This window comes from Herpailurus yagouaroundi, unplaced genomic scaffold, assembly GCF_014898765.1.
Source record: "Herpailurus yagouaroundi ecotype Mexico unplaced genomic scaffold, PumYag 139, whole genome shotgun sequence".
Taxonomy (NCBI): domain Eukaryota; kingdom Metazoa; phylum Chordata; class Mammalia; order Carnivora; family Felidae; genus Herpailurus; species Herpailurus yagouaroundi.
Window position 1 is genome coordinate 59,407,907 of NW_024412394.1, and position 25,051 is coordinate 59,432,957.

A 25,051-nucleotide genomic window follows, 5' to 3' on the forward strand; every position below is an offset into this window, starting at 1 on the left:
GTTGATGGACATTTAGGCTCTTTCCATAATTTGGCTATTGTTGAGAGTGCTGCTATGAACATTGGGGTACAAGTGCCCCTATGCATCAGTACTCCTGTGTCCCTTGGATAAATTCCTAGCAGTGCTATTGCTGGGTCATAGGGTAGGTCTATTTTTAATTTTCTAAGGAACCTCCACACTGCTTTCCAGAGTGGCTGCACCAATTTGCATTCCCACCAACAGTGCAAGAGGGTTCCCGTTTCTCCACATCCTCGCCAGCATCTATAGTCTCCTGATTTGTTCATTTTGGCCACTCTGACTGGCGTGAGGTGATATCTGAGTGTGGTTTTGATTTGTATTTCCCTGATAAGGAGCGACGCTGAACATCTTTTCATGTGCCTGTTGGCCATCCGGATGTCTTCTTTAGAGAAGTGTCTATTCATGTTTTCTGCCCATTTCTTCACTGGGTTATTTGCTTTTCGGGTGTGGAGTTTGGTGAGCTCTTTATAGATTTTGGATACTAGCCCTTTGTCCCATATGTCATTTGCAAATATCTTTTCCCATTCCGTTGGTTGCCTTTTAGTTTTGTTGGTTGTTTCCTTTGCTGTGCAGAAGCTTTTTATCTTCATAAGGTCCCAGTAATTCACTTTTGCTTTTAATTCCCTTGCCTTTGGGGATGTGTCGAGTAAGAGATTGCTACGGCTGAGGTCAGAGAGGTCTTTTCCTGCTTTCTCCTCTAGGGTTTTGATGGTTTCCTGTCTCACATTCAGGTCCTTGATCCATTTTGAGTTTATTTTTGTGAATGGTGTGAGAAAGTGGTCTAGTTTCAACCTTCTGCATGTTGCTGTCCAGTTCTCCCAGCACCATTTGTTAAAGAGACTGTCTTTTTTCCATTGGATGTTCTTTCCTGCTTTGTCAAAGATGAGTTGGCCATACGTTTGTGGGTCTAGTTCTGGGGTTTCTATTCTATTCCATTGGTCTATGTGTCTGTTTTTGTGCCATGCTGTTTTCTTTTTATTTGGTTAGAGCTTCACACAAATAAGCAAGATGGGTGTTGGCCAATGTGTGAAAATTGTCCTGGCTGCGGTGGGGAAGGAAGCATTATTGGCACATGGAATAGCATGGGCTTCAAAGAGAAGCAAAAGGAGAAGAGCAGTTGAAGACTGGAGGCTATTCTCACTCCGACCTACACTGCGGCCAGACTCCGCAATCTTGCATGGCATAGGAATGAATCTGAATTTACCTTGTAAAATTTTTTTGAATAGAAGAGGTTGATGGCATCTGTCATACGTAGATATGACTTTATATAAATTATAATATATCAACTACTAGTGCTTGTTATCAACATTAAAATATTAATGAAAACTAGTAACAGAGGTGAGTGACTAAAGTTCCTGATTCAAAGAATTCAAATACCATATGGTAGGCAATGTACTGAGGCTTTACACACGTTATTTTATTTAATCTTCTCCTTTATTTTACAGAGAAGCATGAAGCTTGGACAGATTAAGTGATTAACCCAAGATCATATATTTAGACAATGGTGAAGTCATGTCTGTGTGACTCCAAAGCTCATGTTCTAAATAACTAGACTTCCATCGTACTCTAGACATGCTAGTACAACTTACACTTTCTTTCTTTTTATTTATTTTGAGAGAGAAGAGAGTGAGTGAATGTTGGGGAGAGGCAGAGAGAGAGGGAGAGAGAATCCCAAGCAGGCTCCGCACGGTCACTGTGGAGCCCAGTGTGGGGCTCGAACTCATGAACTCTGAGATCAAGACCTGAGCCGGAGTCAGATGCTTAACCAACTGAGCCACTCATGCACACCCACCTTATGCTTTCAAAGTAGGTAATATCAAAATATAATTATTTCTTAGATATAAGGCAGTTCCCTTCCTAAAGGCAGGGATCATATCTTAACTACTGCCTTCTTGTATCTAATATGGTAGGTGCTAAATAAATACTTGCTGGAACTGTTGAAGATGTGTGTTTAAGAATATCTGTAGGATAGTAGTAGATATAGAACAAGCTTCCAATAAGAGAAAATAAAGGACAAGAGAAAGTATAATGAGTAAAGGAGGCAAAGAACAACTGTACAGGAAGAGTAAAGGAAGGGAGATTTAAAAAGTTCAGAGTAATAGAAAGAATGGACATTTATTTCCTCACCAGAAAATGATATGAGGTAGTGCTTTGTCTATTTGTATATCAAAAGTGTTAGTTTTGAAAACCTATATTTTGGAAATACCTAGACTTTAAATATGGTTCTCCTTCCTCAAATATCAGATTAAATAATATAATATTTGCCTTATTCAAGAAGAGAAACTATTAAATATCACTGCCCATTTTAGAGTTGGCATCACTAATGAACTAGATTAAATTGACCAGAGCTTTAACTGCAAATGAATGAAGAGAATTGTTCCAGATGAATATATGCTTAATAACATGACCAATTTGATTCGCCTGATTTTTCCTCTCAGCCAGGATCCCAGTGGCTTCCTGGCTGTTTTACAGCTTTCTGCTTAGTCCCAAAAGAAAGAACATTTTTCTTATTAATATAGCTTCCTCATAGATTTCAAGCCCAAGTTCCTAATTCAAAGAAGTGCTAATCCATTTGCAAAGCATCTTAGTGAAGGAGTAATCACCCGGCCATAATCACTATTACAAGTCATAATTACTTTATGAATTCTTTTAATTACTAAGTGATTTTTTTTTAACAACTATAAATAGATGAGCACTCTTAGCAGCACGGACATTGGTCTGGAAGCCAGGGTAATGTCTCATTAAAGAATCGTAGTGCTTTTTTATTTGGAGGTAGGATGATGTGGCAGTGGGGAATCATTACTTTTACAGACTTTGTCACTCCCCTGTGGTACACTAAAACCCACAGCCATGGCCTCTAGTAAAATACTAACCTGGAGAGAAAGGAATAAGGAACAAGGGAGGTAGGGGAGTAGGGGCAAGAGAAAACTCAGAAAATGACGCTGTCATCAAGAAAACAAAGGTCTTGCAAATGGAGTTACCATATGTTCTTTTAAAAAAGCAAAGCTAAAATTCACTAACTACATAGTAGGGTAAGGGCAAAGTTGTACGTAAGATCATTAAGAGAAATAAGACTGTACTCTTCTTTATTGCTCCAAATACTAATAATGAAATAAAAAGTTTCCTAGTGAATCCCATAAGGCCAGCCCTTCTGATAGAGACCAAGTATTCTGAACCCTTAAAACATGTAAAGGTATCTATAGTATGACAGTTGTAAATACAAAACAAAAGCAAAACACAAATAAGAAACATAAAGTAAAACATAGCACCAAACAAAACATTCTACGTAGATCAAGGTCAGATATGTTTGGACATGTATCTTTTACCTTATTAGACCTTCACACTAATCCTGTAATGATAAGTAGGGCAAGTGTGATTGAACATTTTTTAATGAGTAAGGAAACTGAGATTAAGAGATTAAATGACCTGTCATTTAACACAAAGAGGTTAAAATGGCCATGCTGAGATTTGAACCCAGGTTTCCTAAATGCAAACACCATATTCACTCCACCACACTTTGGCCCCTTAGTCTCTTAATGGCCTCTGCCCACATTTACAGGTCTTTCCCCACTTCCTCAGTTTCAACGGATGGCCTCAGCTTTTTAGTTTATAAAAAACTAAAGCAAACACAAGGGTAATTTCCTCATTATCTTACTACCCACCAACTTCCTTACATCTATACTCCAATACTCCGTCTTTTCTCCCATTACAATGGATTAATTTGCTCTACTACCTAAGTCCAATTTTTCCACTTATTCCATTGATTCTTATTTCCCTTTTGTTTTAAGGATTGAGCTCTTTCCGATAACATCATTTTTTACCTCGCTCTAGGATCATTTTTATCCGCATACAAATATGCTAGATCTTAAATTTTAAAAAGGAGGGGGGTGCCTGGGTGGCTCAGTCAGTTGAACATCTGACTCTTGATTTCAGCTCAGGTCATGATCCCAGGGTAGAGGGATGAAGCCCTGTGTTGGGCTCCACGCCTGCTTGAGATTCACTTTCTTTCTCTCCCTCTACCCCACTCACACGCTCTCTCTAAAATAAATTAAAGAGAAGAAAAAAAGAAATTGATTTTATATTCCTCCCCTCCACCAGCACCAAGTAAGAATGAGCTGTATTTGCTGTCCCTACTTTCTTAAAACTCAGTTCTCTCTTGAGTCCTTTGAAATAAAATAAGGTGTTTGCCTCCTATCATTCCGTTGAAATTACTCATTAAAGACATCTAGGATTATTTACTTATTTATTTACTTTTTAATTTACACCTAAGTTAGTTAGCATATAGTGCATCTAGGATCTTTATCTTATCAAGTTCAGGGAACAGTCTCTTGTCCACTCTGTATCAACAATCTTTTTTTAAACATTTTTTTAAATGTTTATTTATTTTTGAGAGAGAGAGAGAGAGAGAGAGAGAGAGAGAGAGAGAGAGAGAATGTGAATGGGGGAAGGGCGAGAAGGAGACACAGAATCTGAAGCAGGCTCCAGGCTCTGATCTGTCAGCACAGAGCCCGATGTGGGGCTGGAACCCACAAACCATGAGATCATGACCTGAGCTGTAGTCGGACGCTCAACTGAGTCACCCAGGCGCCCCTCCGTATCAACCATCTTTAACTCAGTTAAACACCATCTCTTCTTGAGATCCTTTCTCCCCCTTGGCTTCCAGGACAGTGCACTCTCCTCAAGCCTTTCTTTCCACTTGTCATCCCGTGTTCTCAGTTGTCTTTGCTGACCCACCTTCTCCTCTTTCTCCTCAACCTCAACATGCCAAGTTCCCACAGTTCAATCCTCAGACCTCTTCTCCTTTTAAAAAAAAAAAAAAACTTGAATTCTAGTATAGTTGACACACAGTGTTAGATTAGCTTCAGGTGTACCATACAGTGACTCAACACTTCCATACATCCCCCGGTACTCATCACAGATGCACACCTTAATCTTCATCCCTTATGTCACCCATCCCCCACCCGCCTCCCTCTAGTAACCATTAGTTTGTTCTCAATAGTTAAGAGTCTGTTTCTTGGTTTGTCTCCCCCTCCATTGTTCATTTGTTTTGTTTTTTAAATTTCACATGAGTGAGATCATATGGTATTTGTCCTTCTCTGTTTGACTTCTTTCGCTTAGCATTATACTCTCTAGCCCACAGACTTTTTAATACTCATCCCACCCAGATTCAACCAACCCCATGGCTGAAATTCTGAATACCATCCATATGCCAGTTACCAGCAACCCCCCCTCCCCGCCCCCGCCAAATAAACACAGACACCACTTTTTACTCAGTCTTCTTCACCTCAGTAAATGGTATTCTCTTCACCGAGTTGTTCAGGCCAAAAACCTAGCATGATCTTTATTTCCTCTGTTTACTTATAATTAATCCATCAATTTCTGTTGGTTCTATTTTCAAAACATCCTGAGTCTAACCACTATTCATCATTTCAACTCTCACCATTCTATCCAAGCCATTTTTTCTCTTCTTGACTTTCTGTAAAAATCATTTCTCTCCTAAGTGGCCAGAGAGGTTTCAGAGCAAAAAATATCATATCACTCTTTTGATCAAAAGCCCTCAATGGCTTCTCTGAACATTACGACAAAATCCAAGCTCTGCAAGACCACACATGACCTAGCCCTTGGGTGCCATGCTTCCCCAAAGCTTGCTCCACTTCATCCCCACTGGCTTCCCTGATGTTCTCTGAATGTGGCAAATGAGTCCTGCTTCATGACCTGTGCATATGCTATTCCTTCTGCTTAGAATTTCTTCCCCAAGGCTTTCTCATGAGTTGGTCCTTCATGTCACTCAGTTCTCTGTTCAGATATCTCCTCAGGAAAGCTTCCCTTAACTGTCCTATCTAGAGCAGCCTTCTCTAGTTACCTCTAGACACTTGCCTTAGTTTTAAAAAACCTCATTTAGATCCACTTTGCTATATTACATGTTTATTTACTTGTTTACCAAGAAGCATGTTTACCACTACGATTATAAGGTCTATGAGTACTGGAACTTCATCAGCCTAGTCTACTGCTATGTTCTCCATGCCTGGAGCATAGTCTGTACATAACAAATATTATTACTAAATACAATAATAGCTTATGTTTACTGAGTACTGTGAATAAGCAAAGGACTGTTCTGTGCTTTACCTATATTAACTAATTTAATCTTCCAATAATTCCATGAGGTGCCTATAGTGGTGTTATTAAAAAGTCACAGTTATGAATCATTCTGTACTTGGACTATTGGCTGTTTCCTTTTAAACAGAAGGACTATACAAAGAATTACTTAGAAGGATTAATGGATCAGAAACTGTCTTGTGAGAAAATAATCAGGAGATATAAATCTCCATATAGACTAAATAATGGCTAATATATGAGGGCTGGTGGTGGCCTGATAACAACCAATAAAGTGGGTAAACAATGTTATTTATTAAGTATAAAGAGGGGCACCTGGGTGGCTCAGTTGGTTAAGCGTCTGACTTCGGCTCAGGTCATGATCTCGCGGTTTGTGAGTTGGAGCCCCACATCGAGCTCTGTGCTGACAGCTCGGAGCCTGAGGCTTGCTTTGGATTCTGTGTCTCCCTCTCCCTCTGCCCCTCCCTTGCTCATGCTCTGACTCTCTCTGTCTTTCAATAATAAGTAAACGTCAAAAATTTTTTTTATTAAGTATGAAGAAATATAGCCAGTAATAACAACAAATTAAGGAAGGGTAATTGTATTGTTTTCATTAAAAGCCCCCTAAACGTAGTATTATTTGTAAAACAAGATTCGATAAACCAAGGAGATGGCTACATAAAATGACTTGTTTTTAAACATATATAAGGTAAAAATAGAGAGGGAGGCAAACCATAAGAGACTCTTAAATACAGAGAACAAACTGAGGGGTTGCTGGAGAGGGGTGTGGGAGTGGGGAGATGGGTTAAATGGGCAATGGGCCTTAAGGAGGGCACTTTTCAGAATGAACACTCAGCGTCATAGGTAGGAGATGAATCACTGGGTTCTACTCCTGAAGCCAAGATTGTACTTTACATTAACTAACTTGAATTTAAATATAAATAAACAAATAAATGAAAGAAAGAAAGAAAGAAAGAAAGAAAGAAAGAAAAAAATTTTTTTTCCAACGTTTTTTATTTATTTTGGGACAGAGAGAGACAGAGCATGAACGGGGGAGGGGCAGAGAGAGAGGGAGACACAGAATCGGAAACAGGCTCGAGGCTCCGAGCCATCAGCCCAGAGCCCGACGCGGGGCTCGAACTCACGGACCGCGAGATCGTGACCTGGCTGAAGTCGGACGCTTAACCGACTGCGCCACCCAGGCGCCCCCAGAAAGGTATACTTTAATCCACTTTACAATAGAGAATTTATAAAAGCTTTATCCCAAATTGTGTTACAGCTTTTTAAAAATATGTATTTTTAATCACATAGTGATTCTATTGTTGTTGTTGTTTTTTACATTATTACATAATGAAAAAGCTTGGCATGTTTATCTAAAAGGTCCAAGGAATAAGTTTATGATTATTTTTTTTCCTTTTAAAATTCCCTGTTTCTAAAATAATGTAATATTGTAGACTCTGATTATACCAACTGGGGGCTGGAAAAGAAATTAGGATGTTTAGTTTTTCTTTTGTCCTGTTATACAGAAGTGATGCTGAAATGCATTGAGTTGGCTTTAAGCATTGGAAATAATCACACTTACTTACCTACTTGGCAGCTCTGTGAGAATAAAAGGCAGTATAATATATTTTTAGCTGAAACAATGTTTTGGCATTATTGGTACTGGGAAGATATTTAGGACAGGAACCATGAATACTTCTGATCACTGTTATTAATTGAGGAAGGAGCTAGTATTGATTTCTGAGCTGTTTCACCTGCTAGGACAAGGACCCTAACAAAAATTTTAGAGTACTAAAACTTTATTGGGATAAAATTAGAAACATTTTAAGCAGAAACTAATTTCTGGCATGTGAAAACTATATTTCAAAATATTTTATCCAATGTTAAAGTTTCCACTTATTTTCCACTTATTTTTAAAGTTTAAACAATGTTCTGTGTACTCATAGAATGAAGTGACAAATGGTTAGAATTTAGGGAAGAGATTTTATTCCAGGAAGCTCATACTTTTCAGTGTTTTTTTTTTTTTTTTTTAATTTCCTTAATGTGATAGTATGTGTATTGACAATTCTAAACAGTTATGATGTCTGATATTAAGTTAAGCAGTTTTTGTTTACCAATGATAAACAAAATATTTTCAAAACAAAATTAATGATGATTTCCTTTGCCAAATGACTCATGGTAGGGTTCCCTGAAAAGCAAACTACCCTGGAGTTTTATAAATATAACTTAATTTATATGACACCATCCAAGAATATACTTGTAATTTAAAAATGTCTAAATGTAGATTCCCTTTGCAAATACTTATATATACCGCATGACTTACATACCTTCCAAACATAGAGCAGGCTAGTAACTCTGACTTTTGGGGAGAACAATGTCAGCAGTTCTGCTACCCTGAATGTCATAAGTAGGACTAAATACTTCTCATGCACAGGCAAAGCCATATTAAGCAGCAACAGACAAAGAGACATGAATTCAGCACAAGCCTATCCTTTTCTTTTCATTAGGCTCTACGGGCTCTAGAACAAGTCTTCTTAAAAGATAGGGGTCTGTCTTCTATTTCTTTTTTTTTCAATGTTTATTTATTTTTGGGACAGAGAGAGACAGAGCATGAACGGGGGAGGGGCAGAGAGAGAGGGAGACACAGAATCGGAAACAGGCTCCAGGCTCTGAGCCATCAGCCCAGAGCCCGACGCGGGGCTCGAACTCACGGACCGCAAGATCGTGACCTGGCTGAAGTCGGACGCTTAACCGACTGCGCCACCCAGGCGCCCCATGGTCTGTCTTCTATTTCTTTGGTATTCCCCAAAGTACACTGAATACTGGATACAGTACTTAGCAAATCTTGACAAATGTTGACAAGTCAAAATATTTTTATAGATAGCTTAGGCTGAGAAAGTTAATGTGTATCTGTTCATGTAAGTACATTTGTACTCTGTAAGTTTAAATAAAAGGGGAAAATGAGATGCAAGCAGGGGAAAAAGAAAAGTATAAAATAGCAAAAGGGTAAAAAAGGCATTTAAAAGGTGGGTGGGAGATATGAATTCTAATATCAACTTAACCCTTTTCCTATTAGGAATTGGGTTTTTATATTGTTTTTCAATACTGATTATATTCATCTTGTGCAAGACTGGGTCTTTGTTCTTCAAAAAATGAGAAAGTTAAACTAGGTGATATTGAAAGAAATATTAAAGCTATTCATATTTTGATATCTAAAATAATTTCTTATTAAAATTTTTTGAATGTTCATTTGAGAGAGAGAGAGAGTGAGAGTGTCAGAACACAAGTGGGGGAGAGGCAGAGAGAGAGGGAGACACAGAATCTGAAGCAGGCTCCAGGCTCTGAGCTATCAGCACAGAGCCTGATGCGGGGCTTGAATCCATGAACTGTGAGATCATGACCTGAGCCGAAGTCAGATGCTTAACTGACTGAGCTACCTGGGTGCCCCTAAAAATAATTTCTTAATTAAAAACTCTACTTAATCATCAATGATTAGATTCCTAATACTTGCCAGCTGTCATTCTGTAGGACATTTTAGGAAGCCAAAAATTAAAAAAAAAAAAAAAATTTAAAACAGGACAAATTTCAGGTAATATCATAAATTCATTTTACACTCATCAGAACATAGTCAGCTTAAAAATCTTTAAGGTAACCTATTCAAGCACAGGAGATATATTTGAGACTGAGGTCTTTTCCCAGGAAAATGTTTCACTTTTCTCTGTGCTGAGGACAGCTTATACATACGGAAAGCTAGGAAGAAACTGAGAAATAATGGAGAAGAGGGAAAGTCTCAAGGGAAAGAGAACAAGAGTAGAAAGATAACTTTTTTCAAGACATTTGCCATCTGTGCCTCTCTAAAAGATGCCAGGCAGCTCCCCAGCCTGAGGGTTAGGGAAGCTCTCCTCACAAACCCTGGAAGATATCCCATTAGGTTTCCCCACCAGGAAGATAAAGAGAAGCAGATGGGATTCTGCAATTGTCAGGAGGTTATTTGGAAATGGAAGGCCACGAGGTTGGTGGTGTTCACTGTTACTCAGTTAACCTCTCCTTCCTTTCATTCTTCCTTTAATGAACTCTTTAATTTTACATGCTGGGTCCCCTACTAATGCTATTCATATCTGGCTTGGCCTTTTCATTTATTTTGTCTTAAATTTCTCTCTTCTTTAAAAAAATATTTCTTATTCTTCCAATTACATGTTTGAGAAAGATATATCTGCAATTTTCTACTAAAAGATTTGTAGTTGTACCCAAACAGGACAAAATTCAAACATTAAAAATGCTATATTACTAAAAATATTCTATATATAGGCAAAGAATCTGTGTGCTTTTAAAGACAGCAGTACAGAGACCTGCCAAACCTGGAAATTTATTGATATATAAAAATCTTATTGCTCTGGTACTTTTCTAAATTTGGAATGGTTCTATTTTATATTAATACATGAAATCCACACTTTTAGTTAATATCCAAGGCTCTGTGGAAAAAAAAGAATTCCACAACTTTTCAGATTGGATATTTGATATATAATCTCATGTTTCTCTGTAGTCACAAGAACCATAACAACTGAGGGTATCTTTAAAAAAAATTTATTGAAAATTCTAGACACAGAATACATTTGGGGCATATTCTGCTTTCTTTCAAAGCTATTAATACTATGGCAAGCATATTCGTAAATCTGTTCAAATAAATTTTCCCTAACTTTGAAATCTTTTCATTTCTATTATGGTTTTAAAATAGGCTACCTCCTGAAAGTCCACTGAACATATCAAATCATGACCTTGTGTTTCTACTCTAGACTTGGGCTTTCGGTGCCAACATCATTAAGAGATTCTTTAAATTACTTTTTAAATGTCCTTTTCCCTCTGGATTTTCACTTATATCTAATTAGACTACTTACTCCATGCCATGTAATCCCTGTTGCCAAAACTGCTAAATGCTTCAATAAGTAGGAGGAGGGCATCAATGGAGCAAGACAGATGTAATGTCACTGGTTAACAATAGAAGTGTGAAGCAGCTGCCTTAATTATGAAGCTTATTAATTCATGGTGTTAAAAAAAACTTGGCAAGAGTGTTTACAAAATATCTAAACTTTCCAAACAGCATCATATCGTTTAAAACTTAAAATATGTGTTTTCAATAAGGGATACTGAAATAATTATTTTGTCACAGTAATTAGCATCTGCATTTAACACCTATAATTCTAAGTTAAAAGGCCACACATAATTTTAAAAGTAACTCTGCTTCTTAATTGACTGTAAAAGTATATACCCTTATAATTTAATGCTTCAAAATTGAATGCTTCAAAAATTTTTTATACTTGAAATTAAAAACACTGGATGAGGATAAACTATGTCTAGGAGAGGAAGTAAGGTATAGGGAAAGAGTTCTAAAGAGCTACTTTCTATAGAACCTGGAAAAACTTAACCTCATTAAATTTCAATTTCATTATCTGTAAGTTAACATTTACCACAAAGCACTGTTTGATGACTACAAATAATGTATATAAAATGCCTGGCATGTAGTAGGTGCTCAATAAAAGGCAATACTGTTTTTTAATGGGTGTATTGGAAAGACAAAATTTAAATAAATGGTTTACTATTATAGAATAAGACTAGTGAAAAGAAATAGTCTCAGTACAATCTTTGGCCTTACACCTAGAATATTTATCATTTAAAGATAATGACACCTAAAAATGTAAGCTTAGAAACATTTTAATTGCTTAGGAAGACAAGGAAGTGGAAACAGAAGTCTCAAAAGAGGTGTTACTAAGAAAAACAACAACAACAACAAAACAACATTAGTGGAAGTGTACTTGCCTCTTCAGTGTTGACTGAAACAAGGGCTTATATATAATGAAGTAATAACCAATAGGAATTAGTATCTGAAAGTTTAGCACACTGCCATGTTTAAAAAAAAAAACAAAACTCCTCATTATATTCTGAGGAAAAAATATATTCCAAGTATCTAGTGGGCCAAGACAGAACTTCTAATTGAAAAAGTTACTGTGTTATTATTGATCTAAAGAGGGCTTCTGTTCATACAGTTCACGATTGTAATTTCAGTTACACGGATTCAAAGCCTTTGCCTTTCTAAACTGAAATGTCCTAATCACATATCTTCCATCATTTGAGTACTCACTTGGGCCCAAACTTGCTCCATGATGTTTTTGTGATGTGGGACCAGGAAAAATATATATAGCAAATATACAGCATAGGAATGATTAACATGAAGGAATATACTCTATCCTGTTCTGTTTTTAGAGACTCTTGGACGATGAGCAACATTTTGCTCATTCTTAGAGCATCACACTGACCTGATGACCTCAGTGAGTAGCAACACCCAAGTATCTTTCATAGTTTATTACCATGGTCCATAGTTTATGTGTTAATATTCTCTCTCTCTCTCTCTCTCTCTCACACACACACACACACACACACACACACACACACGTTTGTCAGTAATGTTCTATCTCCTGCCCTTATAAAGAGCCTCACACATTCTAGGTACAAAATAAAAATTTTTTAAAGAATCAATATATGATCTGTGGATAGAAATATGACTGAGAGAATTTAATATGGACCAATGAGAGAGTAAGATGTTACGGATAAAATAAACAAATTATGCATACTTCATTTTATGCTTAAGATATTTGTTAAGACAATTTCATTTAGCTTGGCTCTTTAATATCTGAAAGAGTTCAGTTTTCATCTTTAAACTCAGAAATTTCCTGTTTCCTCCATTCTTTGGTCAAAAGGGTGAAACTGTCAATATAATACCATTCTGAAAAATACAGGTCTGACCCCAACCATTATATGGATAGAAGAAAAGAACAACAACAACAACAACAACAAAATAGAATTTAGACGACAGGGTATAAATGAACTTTATGGGTTTGTTTTGTTTTGTTTTAATATGAAATTTATTGTCAAATTGGTTTCCAGTTTTGTTTTGTTCTTTACCAAACCTGACAATCTTCTCCTATGAACACTGCAAGAGGGAAGTCTGTAGTGCCGAAAACACTCTACGAGGCAGCAGGTCATGAAATGACCTGATTAAATGCTTTCTCTTTTACTTTTGAAAGAAAATACACTTTCTGGTAAATATTATTAAGGCAACAAAATTTATCTATACTTAAAAAGAAATTCAAAAAAGTTGATAGTGATATAAACAATGACTAGATAAAGAGTAGGAATTGCAATTCACTTAAGGAAAAACAACTATGGCTAACTGTGAGATTCTAAATACATATCTTCTCTAAAGGAAAAAAGGACTAAAACAGTTATCAGTTATCCGTCATGAATACATAAGATCAGGAGATCATCATTTGAAACTATGTTTGATGTTAAGTGAGGAGAAATAATAGATTTATGTATCTTTAAATGCCTGGTGAAAATGAATCAGTGTCTCAACATTCTTTTTTCCTTCTATGGTTGGTTACCTTTTAGTGTTTTTTTTTTTTTTTGTCTGTGCCAAGAATAACCAATCACATTGCAACATATTTAGAAAACCTCAAGGAAAATCTTAATGAACACAATTTCTACACTACCATTAATACCAAAGGAAACAAAACAAAAATCAATACGTTATGTAACCTACGATATAATGAGAAAACTTCATTCACTGACAAATTGATGAAGTATTAGAGTAAGTTCAAAGTAATACACAAGAGAATAGAAGCTTTTCAGTTATGATCACTGGACTACTAAAATTCTTTTTAACAATAATTAATAAATTAATTTTTAAAAGTTTAAAGATGACTTTAGAAACATCAACGGCTATCTTTGTAAAAGGAGATGCTGGTAGTGAATATCTAATACTGCTTTTTTCAAAAATATAATGTAAATTATTAAGTATTTTAATAACAAAAACAACAATAATGAAAATAGGCCTTTGAAACACTAACAACACTCATATTGCTTTTCTTTGCCCTGTTGTGTTTATCATCCTGTTCTCTATAGCTCCTGTCTGGCTGCTTTTTTCTCCTTGTTTCAAAACCACAAGGAGATTAATATGCATTTGGGGAGGTGAGAGTAAAGATAATGAGGCTATGTGAGTCATTTAGGAATCTTTAGTGTGGCAACAACAACAACAAAAAAAAACCCAAAAACCCACTTTTCAGTGAAAGAACAAATTCTAGAAACTACACTGTAATTACTTCAAATACAATCTTGCTTTACTATTTAATGTTTCTTTGTTAGTTACACGAATGCTCTCCAGTGAATGGAGCGGAATACCTAGACAAGAAATTAACAAAACAGTGGTACCTGCAGATCTTGTCAATGTGAGTCCTATAGTTCTAATTCCTCAGTGTCCTTATTCAAAAAGCAGTCTCACTGAGATACTACAAATTTAGATGCTTTCTAGCACAGGCTGAGTTTGCTAGACTAAACACCACAGGATGAAGAGATTACATTACTGTTGCTGTGGCAATTATTAAGGGGTATACCAAACAATATGTATATTAATATACTGTTGAGTTTGTCTTACATATATTTGCAGATGATTTGTTTTGTTTAGTTATCACAAGAGTTGATTTTATTTTAATGAAAATAAACCAGGAGATCAGGGTAACAGATTTTAGGCAGTATAATAGTGGAAAGAAAGAAGCTGCTGAAATGGTGTGGACAGACCTTATTCTGATCAATGCCATTTCAGAGAAGACTGGAGAGGATAACAGTTTAATTCTTTTCTTACTAGGTATATTTTGGGGTCTCTTTTAGTGGGGTAGAGGGGGATACACAGTATAACAGGCATATGGTTTTCACAAACCTTTATAAACAATGTGCATCCAATATTTTTTTCTTTAATTAATTAATTTATTTTGAGAGAGAGCGAGAGGGAACAACTGAGAGAGGGGCAGAGACAGAGAATCCCAAGCACGATCCAGGCTGAGTTTGCTGCAGGGCTTGATCTCTGGACCATGAGATTGTGACCTGAACTGAAATCAAGAGTTGGAGGCTTCAATGACTGAGCCACCCAGGTGCCCCCAGTCTTTTTCTTCATGGATTAGAACAAATATTGTTATAATGTCTATACTACCAAAAGCAATCTACATATTTAATGCAGTCCCTATCAGAATGCCACCAGCATCTTTCACAGAGCTAGAACAAACAATCCTAAAGTATGTATGGAACCACAAGACCCTGAATGGCCAAAGCAATCTTGGAAAGGCAAAGCAAAGCTAGAAGCATCACAATTCTGGACCTTGAGCTATATTACAAAGTTGTGGTCACCAAGACAGCATGATGATAACACAAAAAACAGACACATAGATCGATGAAACAGAATAGAAAACCCAGAAATGGACCCACAACTCTACGGTCAACTAATCTTCAACAAATTAGGAAACAATATCCAATGGGAAAAAGTCTCTTCAAAAAACGGTGTTGGGAAAACTGGACAGCAACATGCAGAAGAATGAAACTGGACCACTTTCTTACACCATACACAAAAACAAATTCAGAATGACTGAAAGACCTAAAGTGTGACAGAAAACAAGCAAAATTCTAGAGGAGAATATAGGCAGCAACCTCTTTGACCTCAGCTGCGGCAACTTTTTACTAGACATGTCTCCAGAGACCAGGGAAACAAAAGCAAAATGAACTATTGGGATTTCATCAAGATAAAAAGCTTCTGCAAATCAAAAGAAACAATCAACAGAACTAAAAGGCAGCCTATGGAGTGGGAGAAGATATTTGCAAATGATATATCTGATAAAGGGTTACTATGCAAAATGTGCATCCAGAGTTAACATGCACTCCCCACCTCAGTATCTTCCACATCAGTGTGTGTGTGTGTGTGTGTGTGTGTGTGTGTGTGTGTGTGTGTGTGTGTGACATGAGAAGCAGCATAGGACAGTGGTTAAGAACCCACACTTGGTTGCTAGACTGCAAACTATTCACTTGCTGTGCAACCAATGGGATATTATCAATCTCAAATTAGTGATTATTGTCAGGATTAAATGTGTTTATCAATGTAAAGTTCCTACAGTGGTGCTTGGCACATGAAAAGTGCTCAAAGGTGTTAGCTGTTATTACATGTGTTCCCAAAGTAGACATGTACTTTTTTTTTTTTTCAACGTTTATTTATTTTTATTTTTGGGACAGAGAGAGACAGAGCATGAACAGGGGAGGGGCACAGAGAGAGAGGGAGACACAGAATCGGAAACAGGCTCCAGGCTCTGAGCCATCAGCCCAGAGCCTGACGCGGGGCTCGAACTCACGGACCGTGAGATCGTGACCTGGCTGAAGTCGGGCGCTTAACCAACTGTGCCACCCAGGCGCCCGACATGTACTTTTAAAATATTAGATTAGGTAAGTACACCAAGTAGGTAAATATGAAAGGAAAATTATATTCTTAAATCTAACAGATACTAGTTTAAGATGCTTGCCCAAATTAATTAACCATTATTTTACTGTCTTCCACCCAGATAAATCCCATTTTTATGAGTCTCCAATTGGGAAATAATAAAAACCTCATTCTCTAGGAATCTAAAAACAATTCTTATTTTTTTTAATTTTTCCTTCAGAAATGAATTTTTGATTTTATAAACTTTTTAAAGTTTGTTTATTTATTTATTTATTTAGAGAAGAGGGAAGGAGGGAGCAGAGGAGGGGCAGAGAGAAGGAGGGAGAGAGAATCTTACACAGGTTCCATGCTGTCAGTGCAGAGCCCAAAGAAGGGTGTGAACTCATGAACTGTGAGATTGTGACTTGCTCCAAGATCAAGAGTCAGATGCTCAACTGACTGAGCCACCTAGGTGTTCCTAAACTTTTTTTTTTTTTTTGATAGCTGCCTTGTATACTTTAATTCTCTACTCTTTTCTATAGAGCAAACAACAGAAAACTGATGAATACAGGATCCATCCATTTAGTAACAAATTATTTCCTGACTCACTCAATGTATGTGGCCTTATGCTGCACAAAAAATCCACACACTAGTTTCTCAAAGGAAAAACACTGAAAAATTGGAAACTGTGAATGGGATATTGAAGCCTATTGAGAATGACAAGCAATAGGAAGAAAAAAGCTAATAAGTGAACTATCTCAGAATCAGTGAATGTATAAGAGAAGGACCTTAGAGACATTATACAGTCGAATGGTTCTTAACTCTTTAAAACAACACCAATGTACTGGAGGGGTAAGATGACATAAGGTATTCTTTGTAGCATATATCTTTTTTTTTAATGTTTATTTATTTCTGAAGGAGGGGGGGAGGGAGGGAGGGGCAAAGAGAGAGGGAGACACAGAATCAGAAGCAGACTCCAGGCTCTGAGCTGACAGCACAGAGCCTGACATGGGGCTCAAACCCATGAACTGCAAGATCATGACCTGAACTAAAGAAGGATGCTTAACTGACTGAGCCACCCAGGCGCCCCAATTTTGTAACATATATCTTGACTAATGTGCTAACAAAGTTTTGTGGGAAATTATTATATTTAAATTCAACAAAGACAAAAAATGCATATATAGTATGCCAAAAGGAAGATGGAGAAAATACTCCTAATAGTAACTAAGTTCAATATTAAATTTAGTTTTCAGCTTCTTGGCCAAAAAGCAAAAATAAGCACAGTATAGTTTTTGTTTTTTTACCATGTGATAAATCTAGTTGTATTTTTTTTTGCAAGGAGAAAGGGGAAGGAGTTGAACAGCTTTTCTGACATTAATTCTAAGAGAACTTAATCATGTGTTTTTATGTAAAGAAACCTCAGAAATATCATGAATTCAAGAAGAATGACTCAATAAGCAATAAGAAAAGCTTTCAATTATAATTCAAAGAAGTTATTATATTGAAGGACAGGGTGATCACCTGACTGCTAGCCTAGCATATACCTATTATCCTGACTTACATATTAACAGTGACTCATTCCATTTTCAGAAGTATCCAAGTTTGGAAAATAAATTACATGGGAAACTTGGTCCAAATATGTTGCTCTGTAGCGATCTTGTCTGGTAGAAGAAAAGACTTCATAAATGATTTCTACCAAATTTCTAGAGGCCCTGGATGGCAACCATTTAAGACCCAAATTAAAAGAGAATGTATGAAATAATATACGATACAATCTCTTTGTATTAAAAAGCAATGTAATAATGTCATGAAACTTACACTCAGAATTGAAAGCAGTTCTTCAGTACCACATTCAGGTTTCAAACGCTCTTTGAACATTTTAACTGTTTGGTGCTTCAAGTAGTAGTAAGAGGCAATGCGGCCATATGTCAGAGGTTCAATGCTCCGATTATCCTATTTCAAAAAGAAAGATAAAATGACAAATAAAAAGTACAATAGAAACACATACATTCATAAAACTAATAGTTCTTACTGCAGGTTGCCGTTGCAACAATTTTGTTAAAATGTTTAGTTACCATGAGAAGCAAAAGCCCTACTGTTAAAAAGCTGGGCAATCTTTTCATTTAGAATGTATATGACTCAGTCATACCTCTCCAATTTCAATACAGTAGGAAAGTTCCAATTCAACCAGAGACTTCTCAACCAGACTGGACAGAAATTTATTCACAGAATCATGGCTCACATCACTCAAATTGTAGTAGCTAGAAAACAAGCAAGGTCATTATCACTTCAATTTTCCCTCATTCTCTTCTTTTCAGAATTTCAAAGAACAATTACATGCACAGCAAATCAAGGAAGTAAAAGAACTGCAACAGCCAGTTTCATCTTACAGGGCAAAATTCCCACACTAAGATTGGTTGACTCCGATGAACAATGGTAATAACTATGGAAGATAAGCAGATAAAATTCAGCATCACATTAAACAGACACTAACTTTCTAGAAACAGAAGCAAATCATATATAAATATATAACCCCCTTTTATATATAAAAACCCATCCTCAGTAACTTTATAAAACTCAAAGCACTATTGATTTGAGTAGCAGATGAATTCTTTTAGGAAATTTAGTCATTGATTGTTCTTCAAATGCCTAATGACTACATGTCACCCTAAATATGGGGAAAGACATCATCAAGCTAACAAGAAAGCATTTGAACTAAGCTTCTATAGACAAAAGCCACACAGGTTCAGCTCTGTATATTTTCTAAGTAAAAAGTCTAAGGACATGCAATTCATCTGAATGCTCTTCCTTCTAATTCCAAAGGTTCTTGGCAAATCCCTAAGATTACTAGGAATCTGTGCCTGGGAACAGATCCAAAGGGTGACAGAATGCCCCTACATCATAGCAGATCTCTAATTCTTGGTGGGTGAATCCTGCACCCCAGTCAGCATAGAGAATTATATCTCCTCTCTCCATCCAAATCAAGTAACAGGCGTGTAAAGCGGCCTCAGAACAGACTTTCATCTGTACAGACTGAAGCCCAGAACAAGGGTTGTACACCTGCACAGGACTAGAAAGGGGATAGTCATAGTCTGGAAAGAAAGTGTTAAGAATCTCAAATGGGAGAGGCCTGACGGAAACCACAAGTGATCAATATGGTGATTTTTTTTTTTCTTTCTTCAAAGGGAAAGATTTGAGGTCAGTATACAGCAAAAATTCATTTAAAAATACACAAAGCAGGACTTAAATGATGGCAGGATATACTTTCAGCAGAAAGAGAAGATTAAACAAAAAGCTAGGTACACCAATATGAGAGTCTCCACTAAGTAAGGATTAATAATAGACTATTTAGGAAACTCTGTAAATCATAATTAATTGCTGAAGATTTTAATTTTCACAAATGAGAAATAGTTACTTTCAATCTTAGTCTGCAGAGAAATTACTGCCTTTCCTGGAAAAGTTGATGTCATAGACCAAAATAAAGCAATATTTATCAATGAACAGATAAGTATTGAAACTATTGTTAATTTAAACAAAATGTACAAAGTTTTTTTTTAATGTTCAGTTACTCATTTTGAGAGAGACAGCAAGATCATGCTGTCTACATGAGTTTTTATGCAATTAAAATTACAGAAGGAAGGCTTTATGAAAACAGTATTACCATGAAAAACAAAAGTTAAAATACCATTTTTGTCTAAAAATTTCCTAGGCCATTTGAAAACGTAAAGTCTCATATTCCCCTACAAATATTAACTAATGACAACTTTACCATTTTTATGCTTTAACAAATTTAGTATGTTTACAAATAATATTTAAAATCATCTTTGAAAAAGACTTTCCTTCAAAAATTATAAATTCTTTTTAACAGTATTTATTTTGGTCACTGTTTTATTTAGCTACAGGGTATATTTTGATGGGCTAATATCCTTTCTAATGTTTTTCTAAGTCTACTGGGAAATTTTTAAGACTGATTTGAAGCTTCTATCCAGATAAAGAACAGTCAGGGTAAACATTTCTTAAACATTTAAAATAAGTTGCAAAAAAGAAAAAAAAAAAACCTAAAATCATGTCTCTAAGACTACAACAAATTATTTGATGATCATATTATTAACAATCTTATTTGATAAAAATTAACACAATTTTTAGAATAACTTTAAAAACTTCCATTGATATTTTGTCTTAATATGGTTGTTCTTTTCTAATGTGCTCACCAACATCTCATATTGACTTGCCCAAGAAATGCAAAACTTCAACTTAAGTAATTGAATTGACATTTAATTTACTCAATATCAACACTTTTATCCTTATGATTTCTGAGGATAATCTGGAATTTAAAAAAAAATCCTAAATTTTTTTTTCAGATATTCTGGCATATGTAAATGATAACTTTTTAAAATTTATTTTTAGAAAGTGATAACTATTTAAAAAATAGAAAGTGCTGGTTAAAATACTACACTCAAGAGTAGGAAATTCTCAATCATTAAAAAGTTGTCTTCTGGGGTGCCCGGGTGGCTCAGTCGGTTAAAAGTCCAACTTTGGCCCAGGTCACCATCTCACGGTTCGTGGGTTTGAGCCCCGCAGTGGGCTCTGTGCTGACAGCTCAAAGCCTGGAGCCTGCTTCGGACTATGTGTCTCCCTCTCTTTCTGCCCTTCCCCTGCTTGTGTTCTCTTTCTCAAAAATAAATATTTAAAAAAAAATTAAAAGTTGTCTTCTAAACACCCAACACAAATACTAAAATGCCTATTTTTGTTGTGATATAACTTTACTAATTAAACTATTATTCTTTGCTAACAATTGATCTAAGGTTACTTAAACCACTTAAAAATCCTTATAAAAGTAAGATTTGCTACATCTCAATTAGATATATAATTTAACAAGACACTGTAAAATGAACAAAATGTAAATGAAATTATTGTTTAGGTCACATAAAATTTTAGGAGATAATATATTCTGACACTTTCCTGGGAATAAAGAATGGAGTTTATATTTACATGATCTTCATTAGCATTATAGGGCCTTTGCTTCTATAGCATGAACTTTTTAGTCACTGGGTAATTTCTAGCCTAAATAATTATAAGTATTTAGTTTAAAACATTATATATCATTAATTTCAATAATCTCTTTACTAACTTGAAAAGCAAGCAACAGCTAAGTTAAAGGTCTGTTTTCATGTTGCACTCTCCACAGTACAAAATTTATAATTTACTGGTTACTAAAACAGAAATATTACACAACTGTTTAATTATAGATAAAGGATACAATGTAGTTTCATGCTCTCTGCATTGGATCATGAAGTCATTATCTTCTCTCTGCCATAAACAGACAGCCTACCTTTTTGTCAGCATGCTATTTCATTTATTTCACAGAGAAACCCAGTTTCACAATAATTGACTTGTCAGAAGCTCTAATTTATGAGGCTGAGCTCTGTAAGATTTCTCTGTATTGGACTCAACCTGCACACAAGCAGGGTTGAATATTTACAATGCTGTTAACAGGTGCTGAGTTGTTTAATGATTCTAATAGCCAGAAGCGTACTGAGAAAGCCAGCGGGATCACAATTACAGGCTGTTTGAACACAACAATTACTAGTCCCCTGGGAGGTGTGAAAGTCAAAGGCAGTTGGATACTGACAGCATCTAGCACATGGGCTAGACAAGCTAACTTCTATTAGCAGTCCATTGGGAAAAAGTCATAACAAACCTCTCCCTCTCATAAAAATTTACAAAGTTCATTAAATTTAAACAATCCCAAAGTAAAACAACTTAAAAAAATTAGCTTTAAGAGCTCTTGTCAAAGGACAAACAGGAATACCACACATGAAACCTCAAGTTCTGTTTTTCCAACCTCAGGAAGGATAGAATTTTGCTAGTTGAGAATGAAAGAGATTTTATTGTAATCTAAAACATAGATAAAGTTACACCAAACAGTCTGGATTTAATGTGAATAGTGGCAGCCATTTCCTGTTTAGTTATTGTAAACCTGGCCAGAGATCTTGCTGGGAAATTTTTCATCAGTATTGAAATGCTGCTGCTATAACTGTCAGTACTGGGAAGTCATTTGTTACGGCACCATGTTTTTTTATGTTCAGATTATGCAGCAGTAATAATGACACAAATAATGAAAGTGGTTGCAGGGACAGCTGAAACTACCACAACATTTTTTGCCCCAGAAATATTTAAAAGCTTCCTCAGGGGAAAACAGAGAGTGAAATTGAACATACAAATTGAATCCAGAACTCAATTTGGAATATATTATATTTCATGATGCACCAGTACATGTGTTTATGTACATTTGAAGTAACTAATGTAATTGTGTCTACATATATATTTATACATGTAAATGTATCTTCATATGCATGTGCATGTGTTTGCATACATATGCATATCACACACACACACACACACACACACACACACACACACACTATAAACATACAGAGAACAATCCAGGAACAGTGGCAGAATCTTTGTCAACATAAGTTCCACTTTTGGTGGTGGTGTGGTGGGGGTTCTTTATAGTTGTATGATTAAATGAAGCGGGTTGGGGAATTGGGTCGTATTTATTATCTATGTATGACTGTATTTTGAAAGCACTCTTTGTCTTGTCTATTTTAAATAAATATATGTGTGTGTATATATATATATATATATGCAGTCCTCTCCCACTAAACCAAAAGTAAAATCTCAATTTATGACAGTTAATATATTAAGATATATTAAAACTACATATAATATAAGCGCTTCATTTGAGACAATGATTTTAGCCTTCTTAAAACTTTTAACAGATTGGGGCACTTGGGTGGCTCAGTTGGTTGAGTGTCTGACTCCTGGTTTCAGCTCAGGTCATGATCTCAGTTTCGTGAGTATGAGCCCCATGTCAGGCTCTGCGCTGGCAGGAGGGAGCCTGCTTGGGATTCTCTCTCCTTCTCTCTCTCTCTCTCTCTCTCTCTCTCTCTCTCTCTCTCTCCGTGCCTTTCCCCTCTTGCACTGTCTCTGTCTCTCTCAAAATAATAAACTTAAAAAAAAACAACAACCTTTAACATCTAAAAATAAGTACGAAAAATTTACCAATTTCCAGAACTCTTGTGCCTTTCTTTGCTTCCAGATCACAGAAAAGGGGAGTTTAACACAGACAATAATAAAAAGATACAATCAAGGACCAATCACAAAGAAAATTGTAGAACCTCACTGTAGCAGACTAAATAAAATACATGTCATTAAAATTGATTTAGGCACATGTTTCCATTTTTATCCAGATGTAAAGGTATAGATATTAAAATGGACAATTTTTTTTTTTTTGGTATCAAATGAACAAAAGAGTTATACATCCAAAATTTGTGTAGTATGGTTTCTATAAAGAACACATTTTCCAGCGTAACACTGGGAAGAGAAGTGGAGAAGGGGTATGGATATTTGGGTTCTGGACCTGGTAACGAGCCTGGTAACGGACATTGTAGCCCCTGGAGCCAGAGTGCCTGAATTCCAGCGCTGCCTCTGCCACTCAGGAGCTGTGTACTTAGGGACAAGTTGCTCAATCTACCTGTGCTTCAGCTTCTTCATCTATAAAATGGGGATCATGACTAAATGAGTCAGGCTCTCAAAACAACGTCTCAAATACAGTAGATAATAAATAATAATAGTGTATACTTGTGTTTGTCACTATTAATTTTGATTTTTACTTTTATAAATTCCTTTCTCATATTTGTGTTTTATTAATGTTCATCTAGTTCCTAGAGATTGTAGAGGCTGCTTTTAGGTAACCAATTTGAACAATGGGAACCCGAGTAAGGTAGAAGGGCCCACATTGGCCTCAGCCTCCTGGCTGAATATAAACAGGCCCATTAGGCAACTCACCTCAGATTATCTTAAGCTATAGCTGACCAATGGGTTACTTACAGCAGGACACAGATACCAAAAAAGGAAAATTCCATACATTTTCATACCTCCTCACCTTCTCCCTTTAACTGCAGCCCCCTACCATTGCCTCATGGCAGTCTCTCCCTTGCTGTCCTGCCCACTCTTTCCTTAATGGTGTGCTCAATAAACTTCTATCTCCGTTGTTCTGACTTGGGGGAATTATTTCACCACCCGGGTTTCCGGCTCCTACCCAATCAAGTTGACCCACATTTGGTGGCCCCCATGTGATTGGGAGGCACCACATTTGAAAGCCCACGTGGGGAGCTTTTATGCCCTCCCCCCCCACAGAGATGAATGCTTAGTTTGTTTTCAAGCATTCATGCTATATTGTAGATACTCTAAAGATACGAATATTCCTTGGTATTGTGCTTTGACTAAAATTCATTGACTTTGTTATATAATACTTTTATTTTTATATACCTCTAGTCTATAACTTTAAGCAAACTTTTCACCTTTCACTAGAATAAGAGTAATTAAATCCCAAGCAGGTAGACTGTTTTTGCCATCCTTTTTCTTGTTTCTTTCTAATATTATTATATTATGCACTGGGAATGTAGCCTTATGATCTGTTTTGAAATATACTGAGTTGTTCTTTGTGGTCTAGTACACAGTATATTTTTATAAATAAATATTGATGAGTGTGAGTAGGCATATTCCTTTTGGGGGAAGAAATATAAATATAAATATAAATATAAATATAAATATAAATATAAATATAAATATAAATATAAATATAAA

General features: G+C 36.0%; 1 protein-coding gene across 3 annotated transcripts in view; it reads right to left on the reverse strand.

Annotated features, from left to right (window-relative positions):
* The window catches only part of ASCC3 (activating signal cointegrator 1 complex subunit 3), a 369,269-nt gene that overhangs the window by 69,940 nt on the left and 274,278 nt on the right, over positions 1-25,051 (reverse strand). For all 3 annotated transcript variants that reach the window (XM_040474260.1, XM_040474261.1, XM_040474259.1), the window contains exons 35-36: positions 18,546-18,657; positions 18,215-18,349 (exon numbers count right to left, since the gene is read on the reverse strand). In XM_040474260.1, the coding sequence (XP_040330194.1) occupies positions 18,215-18,349; positions 18,546-18,657 (247 nt within the window). The remainder of the gene's footprint in view (positions 1-18,214; positions 18,350-18,545; positions 18,658-25,051) is intronic.